Source organism: Carlito syrichta, unplaced genomic scaffold (genome assembly GCF_000164805.1).
Source record: "Carlito syrichta isolate Samal-C Ts95f unplaced genomic scaffold, Tarsius_syrichta-2.0.1 Scaffold315593, whole genome shotgun sequence".
In the NCBI taxonomy this organism is placed as follows: Eukaryota; Metazoa; Chordata; class Mammalia; order Primates; family Tarsiidae; genus Carlito; species Carlito syrichta.
Window position 1 is genome coordinate 1,167,497 of NW_007259689.1, and position 11,496 is coordinate 1,178,992.

General features: G+C 38.2%; 1 protein-coding gene across 2 annotated transcripts in view; it reads right to left on the reverse strand.

Moving 5' to 3' along the window:
• SLC30A9 (solute carrier family 30 member 9) overlaps positions 1-11,496 on the reverse strand; it is a 92,841-nt gene that overhangs the window by 36,666 nt on the left and 44,679 nt on the right. For both annotated transcript variants that reach the window (XM_008073023.1, XM_021706447.1), the window contains exons 7-9: positions 9,060-9,118; positions 3,441-3,508; positions 803-905 (exon numbers count right to left, since the gene is read on the reverse strand). In XM_008073023.1, the coding sequence (XP_008071214.1) occupies positions 803-905; positions 3,441-3,508; positions 9,060-9,118 (230 nt within the window). The remainder of the gene's footprint in view (positions 1-802; positions 906-3,440; positions 3,509-9,059; positions 9,119-11,496) is intronic.

Below are 11,496 nucleotides of genomic sequence, written 5' to 3' on the forward strand. Positions count from 1 at the left end.
CTCTCAAAGTGCTGAGATTATAGGCATGAGCCACTGCGCCCAGTTCTTTTATTACTTTTATAGAGGGTTTTAATCCATTTGACAATGAATTACACAAGTTCTTGGGTTTAATTTTTAATTAATATTGTTCTCCTTGCTCTTTATCATTTTATTATTATTGTTAACCTTGTCTTAAATACTCTTATTGTACCTGTGTCTTTCTTTGACTGTAAGCTTGCCCAACCTTGCTGTTACATAATGGGAATAAAAATAATACAGGCATCCTCTTAATACACCACACTCTCTAAAATGTAAAATGATACAAAAGTATAAGTTTGTATTGTATTCTTTAAAAAGGTCTGGATTTCTAATATTCATAATTTGGGCCAAAGGGGATTTAAAATGTATTTTAATTTTATAAAAATGTTTCTTTATTTGCAGACTCCAGGAAAATAACTCAAAATACTAGCCCAATGGGAAAGAGTTTTAATCAATTACATGTGACTATTTTATATCCTTATTCAAAAAACTTAAATTCATTGGCTCTTATAGTCATTACGGACTCACATTCAGAGATCAAATTTCTACTCATTTAAGAATCTCTTCTGTAAAAGCCTCTATCCAAACACTTAGTAACTGATACTCTTATTCTTCACATTCCATTGTTGGAGGCTCTTAAAAATACTGTGACTATATTTTTATGCAATTCATTGCTGAAAAGTAAAAAAAAAACCTTTCAATTTCTTCCACAAGCCAACTACAAGAATCATTCAGTTTTTAAACAGATCAACTAAAATTAATTTTAGATAAAGCTTTATCTCACCTGATTACAAGTATCAGATAATGAGTGTATAGCTTCTGAGAACATACTTGCCGAACCCGTATAAATCCAGGCAAGAAATTTAAAGAAGCAATTTAATCCATTGCTAGGAAAGAAGGAGAAAACAACTTAGCATAGGTTTGAATAAAAATTTCCACCAAAAGCCTCTTTAATCAACTGTATATATCTCTAGCCTAGATTCTGTTAAAAGTAAAATCAAAAGACTCCCTAGCTTTAAAAAGCTTATTACTGTTTAGGTAACAATAGTACACATTTGAAAAATACAGATGATGGTACCATTAAGAGGCATGTTGTATGTCAGCAAATTACTTAGATGCATTTTGAAAACTGATGAGAAAAGAGGGTGTTCTATATTTGGACAAGATGAAGTTAAAAAGATAATTCTGTATGGTAGGTAGGTAAAAATAGATCTGCTCTTGATATTGTCCAGTCAGCCAGTGTCCAAGGCAAAACTTAGGGAGGGTCTGTCTACTTGAGCAAGCAGATGCCAGAGGTGAGGACAAAACTAGAACAAGCAGTCTCTGGGTCACACAAGAAGACCACAGATGCTAAAATAAACACGGCCAGCTCTGAGGAAGGCAGCTGCTCAGGTTCCAGCAGTGATGACTAACATGATTTAGTGCAGATGCTATACTAGTGACGTGCTGTGCTATATTACAATTGTTATGCAGATAGTAATGTCCCCATTTTATAAATGAGAAAACAGGACATCCCCTTCTAGCCACCCTTTCCCTTCTCCTCCACCTCAGATAATTTCTTGAAAAAAGTCATCATCTATTCTGCTATCTCAGTTTTCACTTTGTACTGTCTTCAGTTCATTAAACAATGGCTTCTGTTTCCAATACCTTGTAAGATTATTCTTATTAATTCCACCTATCCATTTCTTACTACTAAATTCCTGGAAACATGTTAACATTTCTTTTAGCCTCCTGGAAGCATTTGCCACTCTTTCTTAAAATATCATCTTGGGTTCAGCGTAGTGGCTCAAGCCTAGAATCCCAGCACTTTGGGAGGCTGAGGCAGTCCTCTCACCTCAGGGGCTTGAAACTAGCTTGGTCAACCTGGTGAGACCACGTCTCCACAATAAATAAGAAAATAAGCCAGGCATGGTAGCACACACCTGTAGTTCCAACTACGTGGAAGACTAAGGTGGAAGGATCGCCTGAGCCCAGCAGGCTGAGGTGACAGTGGCCGTGAGCGTGCCACTGCACTCCAGCCTGGGCAATACAGTGACACTCCAACTCAAAAAAACCCAAAAACAAAAAACATCGTCTTGCTCTCTTGACTCCTTATCATTTTATTATTTTTCACCTTATCTTAAATACTCCCGGCTCTCTTCTTGCTTTGCTCCTTCCTCTCCCTCAGCCTCCTCTACAGCCTCTTCTTCCTGCACACATATCTTCATGTCAGCATTCTTCAGGGACTTCTCCTGAGGCTTCTTCCTCACACCATAAACACATTCCCCAAGTGATATGAGTGACTTCTGTGGCTTCTGGGATGATCATCTACTACTAACAAAGCTTACCTCTAAGTCTCTAAGCCCAGATCTCCCTCCTAAGCTTCAGATCAACATATACTAACACTAATACTTATCAAGTACATATCTTGTACCAGGTACTATGCTGGTAGTTTATATACATTACATGCATTCCTCCAATGAGAAAAGCTACAACTGCTATCCCTGCTTTATGGGTGAAAAGAACTAATCTTGTTGGCCCTCTCTACCTGGGTGCCCTATACACACTTTAAGTTCAAAAATGAACTCATCATTTTCTCTGCTCCCACCCTGCCCCTCCTTCCAAAGCTCCTCTCAGTGAATCGCAATATCTATCCAACTGTCCATGCTAGAAACCTGGGCATTACCTCTGACTGTACCTTCCAGGAATTTCTTGAACTCTTCTATGTCTACCTGTACCACTGCTATTCTAATGATCACATCATCACCCTTGTCTGTAATATTATAAATGCCTTTAGTTTGGTGTCTCCTCTAATCCTTAGAGAATTATGTACTGTATCTTCATACTTCCAGACCCTGTCACCATATCTGACACATATTACATATATTTATTTCAAGAAATAAAAGAACTAATGAATTATAGAATTAATGCTTTCATACATCCTAAACTAGATTAATCAGCAAAATGGATAAAAGATAAGCAAAACAATAGGAATTAAGAAGACAAAGGAAAAAAGAAAGAGGCAAAAACAATTATGTTCTTTCAAGGTAAATGGGAGAACACTAACAAGCATAAAGACAGTCTTCAGCTGCTGTAGCCAGTTTGGTTTAGTTACTCTAAAAATAATCTTGGCCAATCTAGCTTTTTAAGAAGAGACTTCTATCAACTGCAATAAAAATGAGAGGATTTCTAGGTAGATTCTTAGATCTTAACTACATCAAAAACATACAGACATATGTTTGAGCGTCTACATGAACTCAAGTTCTTCTCCCACCACTTACTGACAATAATAAAGACTTATTCAACTTCCTCTAAGACAACATAAGCCTCAAACCTCAAACTGGTGTGCAGCTAGCCACCAAGTAATACATTTATATATTCAAGGATATACACATTTAAAACAACATACTTCTATTTTAAAAGGTTTCTTTTTCAGTACTTACATGCAAATGGCAACCATCACCACTTTTCCTGGTCCCTTAAAGAACACTGAAGCTGGTCTGGAGCGTGGCTGTAAAAACATAAAAACTTTTTTTAAAACCTCCAAAATTTCCCAGAGAAGCACTATCACTGATGGCTTTGACACACCAGAAAAATTTCTCCTCTATCAAAATTTCCAAACAACTTATTTTTACTTATTTAATTATTTTTCTCCAGAATTTCTTCTTTAGAAAGTGGAAGATTTTAGAAACTGTAAGCATATCTGGGCCCTTTCCCAGAGTCTTGTGTATTCTGACTCCTTGTAATTCAAGTCCTACCTACTTCCAGATAGGATCTGATTTGGCTATGTAAAAACTAAAATTAAAGTGATAATGTATTGAACTGAAATTCATATACTTTAAAATTTTTCCATTTCTGCTGGGCGCGGTGGCACACACCTGAAATCCCAGCACTTTGGGAAACAGAGGAGAGAGGTTTTCCTGAGTCCAGGAGTTTGAGACCAGCCTGGCCAACTTGACAAGACCTCGTATGTATAAATAATCAAAAAATTAGCCGTGCATGGTGGCATGTACCTGTAGTTCCAGCTATTTGGAAGGCTGAGGCGGAAGGATCACCTGAGCTCAATGGGCCAAGGAAGCGGTGGCTGCGAGCCTGCCACTGTACACCAGCCTGGGCAACAGAGTGAGACTCCTACTCCCAAAAAAAAAATTTCCATTTCTTGAGCAACTTCTTAACGTTTAACAAGTTTGCTGCCTTATTTTAACTCCTGACTGCTCTTTTAGGATCACAGACTTTAAGTGAAAATAATGTTTATGTCCAAAACAGACCAAAAAAAAAGAACAAAACAAGTAGAGAAATATTATCCAGGAAATTATTTTTCTTGAGCTAAATTGTCTTTGGCTGTTCCTTGAATAGACACTATGTTTTTCACAACCATTCCTTTTCTGGGAATGCTGTGGTGTATAACTGCAATCTGTCCCAGTGATATCCATCCTCTTCCATGACTGGCCAAGTGTCATCTCTCTATATGACGCCTTCCTCAAATCACCCACACAGGTATAAATGCTCATTCTGCTACAAATGTGTTACTCTCTTTATACTTCTAGTGGAGTGCTTTATGTACTCTAGCTCAAATCATTCATTCGGGAAACACTTATGAGGCAACTGCTGTATGACTGGCAAAGCTCCAGACACTGGGCCATGACAGTTGACAAGATAGAGTCCCTGCCTTCACAGAGCTCACAGCCTGCTATAGGAAGGCAGAGACCGAGTCTGTTAACAAATGTATAACATCAGGCAATAATGAATATAATAAAGAAAATAACAGAGAGCACCAAGAGATAGTGCAAGGTGGCGGTGGGGGGTTCATGGTAGGAAGGGTTGTTTTAGCCAGAGTAGTCAGGGAGTCAAATGATGAAAAGGAGACAATCATGGAAAGACCTGGAAGAAAAATGTTTCAAGCAGAATACGCAGGAAGTTCAAAGACTCTGGGACAGAAATAAGCTTGGGAAATACAAACGACAAAAGTAAGTCCTATGTGGCTGAAGCACAGAGAGCAAGGAAAATGGAAGGAACTGGGGCCAAAGACAGGAGACCCATGCCACAGGATTTTGTGGACTACAGAGCTGTATTTTAAAGGCAAAAGAAGATACTGGATGATTTTAAGCAAAGACTTGACATAGTCTGGTTTATATTTTGAAAAGATAAAGTTTAAAGGTTGGGTATGGTAACTCAAATCTATAATCCCAGCTCTTTTGGAAGGCCAAGGTGGGAGGATTGCTTAAACCCAGAAGTTCAAAACCAGCCTGGGCAACATAGTGACACCCCATCTCTACAAAAGATCTAAAAAATATATATATATAAAAGATACAGTTTATAATGTAGAGAAAAAAGCAAAAACAAAAGGTGAGAGATGAATTAGTAGGGCATTCCAGATAAGAATCAATAATAGTTTAGACGAAGACTTCAACAAAGAACATAGTGAGAAGTAGTCACACTAGGAATCTATTTTAGAGAAAATGCCAATGGAGTTTGCTAACAAATTTAAGGTTAAAAAGGGCCCATAATGAATATCTAACACTTGGAGGTTCTATTTTTTAAAAAGCAGAGTCCTTTGCAAAGGAGGCAGAGGAAGAAGAAAAATTAAAGCACAAAAAACCCCACAAAAAACCAGAAAATAGGCCATCCTGGGCTGCCAGAGAACAAGGTGTCCCAAAGAAAGACAATACTTGCTACTGGCAGCAGACACTTGCATACTTCTTCCATAGTTCTCTCATCTCCAGGAAGAGGGACTCCCACACCACCCCCTCGGCATCCCTACAGTTGGCCTAGTGCACAAAGCCCTCCCCTCCTCCTAGTGGCCCCCTGGAGGCTGACTCAATCTAGTGAGGTAGGTAAACTGGCATGTCTGGGAAAATGCTGGGCGTACTCAGTTCCCTCCTTTGTTTTAGTATTTGGCACTTGCTCCGTTCTCTTCTTCCATGGCCCTCTACCTAGGCAAAGGGTGAGAATTGGCTGTTAATTTACTAAGTACAATAAGGTGGTTTTTGGTGGGGTCATCTATGTAAGCCTTTGTCCCTGGTAACTTACCATAGCTTATGTCAACTGTGTCCCCTGGTAGGTAGCCCACCATGGTCTTAAGTAATAGACCTCCGTAAGGCGTAAGTGTTGTAGACCAAGCCACTACGATTTAAACTTGAATTCTAGGCTGGGTGCAGTGGCTCACATCTATAATCCCAGCATTTTGGGAGGCTGAGGTGAGAGGACTGCCTGAGCCTGCAGGTTCAAGACCAGCCTGAGCAACTTGATGAGACCTCATGTCTACAATAAATAATAAAAAAAATTAGCTGGGTATGATGGCACGTGTCTGTAGTTCCACCTGGTTGGAAGGCTGAGGCAGAAGGATTGTCCAAGCCCAGCAGATCAAGGCTGCGGTGGCCGGGAGCTTGCCACTGCCCTCCAGCCTGGGTGACAGAGTTAGACTCCAACTCAAAAAATAAACAAACAAACAAACAAATTAAATAAACTTGAACTCTACAGGTGCACCTTGGCCTGAGATGCAAAGAAAGCTGATGCAGGATTCCATTTCAGGCCTTAGAAAAAGCACAATGGTTTTTTTGCACTTTTTAAGTGTTTTTCAGTTAGCTGGATTTCAGGCCAGGATTTTAAAGAACATCTCCTAAGTTCCATATGAACTACAGAGCAAAAGAGTGAGCATCTAGCTTTAAAGTGTTGGGACAGACCTTGAAAAACAGTGTGAAACCAGATGCCCCCAATACTGTGCTGAACCGTCTTCAGGACTAAGAGAGGAAATTACACAAGAAATAAGGAAAAAGAGATTCATTAGGCTCAGACCACTCTATGAAGAAGGTTGTAGCAAAGGGGAAGACGTGTTGGTTGTAACTAGAAACAATAACAAGGCCTCTAACAACTCTAACAGCAACAGAACCATAATCTGGAAAAACAAGAGATCCCGATGAGCAGGATCACAACACTCTTAGGAAGCATCTGTAAAAGTCACTCATAAATCCTATAATAGAAGCAACGGGAGAACTGCCCCCTTTTAAAGAACAGGATTGCGAAAGGTTGAAAATCACTGAAACTGGATAGCTAATATCTATTTTTTCTATTTTTACATATATTTGACAATTATTACAATAAACAAGTTTTTTTATATTGAGACAAGAACAGAGAATTTGTAGATAGATTTCAAAGAGAACGAACAAGAAGAGCAGCATAAATTACTTAAAGCATTATAGGTGCATTTCAAGATGATGGCTATTACTGTATAATTAAATATATTAATTAGTGAAGATAAAGGTACTTCCAGTTTTCTGAAGAACCATGCCAAGAAATTAACAAAGTCAGAAATACAAAGGAAGGTACAAGAAGACAGAAACACAATAAAGAGGAAATGTATTGCAAGAACAATGAGAAATATCAGAGGTTTAGCTTTTTCTCTGATGAGAATGCTTTTAGTAAACCCAGAACATTGTGCCTTCAAATACTTCACTAATGAATTTCCCAAGAGACAGGAATTTAAAATTTCTGGGACAGAAATTTAAAAAAAAAGAAGAAGGCATTTAATTTCAGTATGCAGGATTAGCCTATGTTTTAGAGAAGGAAAGCAGTCATCTTCAGTGGGACAGCAAGTTTTGTTAAAAGGAATAGGGGAACAGTGAAGAAAAGTGAAATACTAGTTTTAGTCTATTACACCAAAACAAAAAAAAAAAGATTGTAGTAGAAAAACATTCTATTCAAAACCTGGAATGTTCAGAAGCTGAGGAGTATTAGTCTTCAAAAGGCCTCTGGTGGTAGAGTTCAGAAGTCAACAGCTACTACTAAAAAACCTGATGAGGATGCCTCTCCATGTGAAACAGACGTAAAGTCTAGGGGTCAGCCTTCCTAGGGGCTGGTCTCACCAGCCTAAGTCATGCCACAGCAAGAGGTAGGGGCAGCAGCCCCTGCAGCACAGGAGTGAAAATGTTGGCTCACCAGACAAACAAGGGCTCTGCCACTGAAGACAGTTCACACCTCCAGGGCAGCTCCGGGATGCCCAAAACACAGGGATCAAGGGAGAAAGGGAACTTAATAGGTCTTGAATATAATGGATGGCAAAGAGTTGTCATCACTGCCAGTTTCTAAACTTCACAATGTCTCAAATGCCACCCGGAAAGAAGACAATGTGCATGGGTAGCCTTTTCCTCTGATATGGCACTCACTTCTCAAGAGGAGCTCGCTCCCAGCCAAATGTAACTGGAAAGTCAACTCTGGACACAGACTGCTTGGCATCTGCAGGTGCTGGTATCTTCAGAAAGAGCCAGATCAGTAATGTGGTGGGAATGAAAGCCCAGATGGATTGGGTTCAGGGAAAATAACAGGAGGGACCTTATGCTTGTCTGAATATTAATATCCTTCTAGTAGGAAGGAAAGCAGAATATTGTGGCACATATGTAGGTAAGTTAGTAAATTTGATGATGAAAAGATGAGGTATTTTTATCAAATTACATAGTTTCCCCAATGAAATACGAAGCAAGGTCAATAGCTGAAGAATAGAGAGTGAGGCTGCAGGAAGTTTGGAAAGAAAGAAAAAGGTACACAACACTTACTTCAGAGTAGGAGCTAACACACTCTGGAAGTTTAGCCAGACTATCAAATAATCCTGAGTATCCATTGATTTTTTTATAACCACATGATAAAGAAAGAACATTCAAACTGACTGTAATTTTTATCTCCAAGGGCTGAGCTTCTTGGATACAAGTAGAATTTTCAGTCTGAATACTGAACCAGAATTAGGAGCAGAAAGGGAGAAAAAAGGAAATTAAGGGTGTGTTCGAAAGATATAAATCTTGCTAAAATCTAAGAAAATCATGTCTTCTTCCTCATCTATATTTATATACTTAAGGTCCATAACACAGTTATGACTTTAAAGAAAACTTGTCCAAATTTTAAAAATAAAGTTCAAGATAATCAGACCGAAATAAGTAGACTATAATTCAGCAAATTACAATGCCCTCAAGAAAACCTTGGATTATGATCACAGAAATGCTAGAAACTTCAGCATGAACTGATAAGATTTTTCTGTATAATGCATAAACACACTATTAGAAAGATATCCTTACCTTAGTGTTTCCCAAGAAATCTCTATATTCTCTTAATATTTTCTGGTTTCTAAATAGCCCTGCAAGAATTATAAAACAAATTCAGGTCATACAAATTCTTACCAGTCACAGTCTAGATCACACAAATCTTTAGGATCATGTTAAAAATGTTCTACTGGCTACCAGCAAAAATATCACGTTACTACAAGAAATCTAGATTTGCAACCCAATTTAAAAATGGGAAAAGGACTTCACAATAGACACTTCTCCACAAATGAATACAAACCATAAAAAAGCATATGAAAAGATGCTCAACATCACTAATCATCAGATAAAGACAAATGAAAACCACAATGAGCTATTACCTCACACCTGTCAGGATGGCTACTACTAAAACAAAACAAGAAACAGAAAATAACAAGTATTGGCAAGGATGTGGAGAAACAGGAACTTTCGTGCACTGTTGGCGGGGGTGTAAAACAGCTCAACTGCAATGAAAAACAAAATAGAGGTTCCTAAAAAAATTAAAAACAGAATTACCATGTAATCTAGCAATCCCACCTGCGGGAATTATATCTAAAATAATAGAAAGCAGGCCCCCAAGAGCTGTGTACACACCCATGTTCACAGCAGTTCTATTCACAATAGCCAAGAGGTGAAGCAACCCAAATGCCCTTCGATGGATGAGTGAATGGATAAACAAACAAAAAAATGTGGTGTGTGTGCGTGTTGAAATATTATTTAGCCTTAAAACGAAAGAAAATCCTGTCTCATACTATAAGATGGGGGAAACTTGAAGACATTACACTAAATGAAATAAGCACACCACAAAGGGACAAATACTGTATGATTCCACTTACACGAAGTATGTGAAGTAATTGAATTCATGGAATACAAATAAAGCATTCAAATTCATGAAAACAAAAAGCAGACTAGTGGTTGCCAGGGATGAGGGGGTAGGGGAGATAGTTGTTTAATTGGTATAGTGTTTCAGTTCTGCAAATATTCTGGAGATCTGTTTCCAATGTAAGTTTACTTAACAATTATGAGCTATACACTTTAAGATGGTTAAGATGGTAAATTTTATGCTATGTGTTTTTACCACAGTAAAAAAGGGAGTAAATCTAAATTTGCAATGAGATAAAGGCAGTTTGATAAGTTTCTCTTCTCAAAAATGAAATAAAAGAAAATTAGTTATTTAAGTTCAATAAAAAAACCAAATTCTTCATTTTTACCTCAAAGTTTAAAAGGGCATTCTATTACTGTGTTTTCTCAAATTTTATACTTTAAATATTTCCTTTAATTTATTTACAAACCACTGATGATATTATTTTAATAGCAAAAGACTCGAAATGTCCTGCAGGCGGGAAATGATTGAATTAAGTTATGGTATATTAAAAAAATATATAGTATCTGGAATGAAAGTGTTTACTGCTATGAGATACTCCCCATGACACAGTTAAGTAAAAAAAGCAAGAACAGAGAGTATGAATAATATGTCTTATATATGAAGGGTGGAGAGTTTAATACAAATATGTATGCTTATTTTCTTTTTAAAAATTATTTTATGGTCAGACTTGGTGGCTCAGCCTGTAATCCCAGCACTTTGGGAGGCTGACGCAAATAAGTGGATTGCTTGAGCCCGTGGGTTTAAGACCAGCCAGGGCAACTTGATGAGACCTGTCTCTACAATAAATTTTTTTTAAAAAGTAGTCTAAACCATTAGCCGGGCGCAGTAGCGCGTGCCTATACTTCTGGCTACTTGGAAGGCTGAGGCAGAAGACTCACTGGAGCCCAGAAGGTCGATGCCGGGGTGGCCATGAGCGTGCCACTACACTCCAGCTGGGCGATGGAGTGAGACTTCAACTCAAAAAAAAAAAAAGGAAAAAACAATTCTCAAACTAATTGTTAAGACAGTTACCTACAAAGAGTGAGGAACTAGAGTGGAAAGGACAAAAATGGAAGTTTGATGTCTCTGAAATCTTTTGTTTTATAGATTTGACTTTGGAATCATGTAAATGTTTTAAACAATTATAAAATGAAAATAAAATTATCTTTTAAAACAAGCAAAATGAAACAAATGAGCCTAACTCTGTGTGTGTGTGTATTTTTTTTTTTGAGTCAGAGTCTTACTCTTGTCATGCAGTGGCACGCTCACAGCTACTGCAGTCTCGACCTGCGGGGCTCAGGTTATCCTTCTGTTTCAGCCTTCTAAGTAGCTGTCATAGGCTACCATGCCCAGCTGAATTTTTATTTTAGGGATGAGGTCTCGTCATGTTGCCCAGGCTGGTCTCAAACGCCTGGGCTCAGATAATTCTTTCGCCTCCACCTCCCAAAGTGCTGGGAATACAGGCATGAGCCACCACACCTGGCTCTGTATATCTATTGATGGCATACCCACATAGAAAAAACTCAGGTGATTTTTTTTTTTTTTTTTGAGTTGGAGTCTCACTCTGTC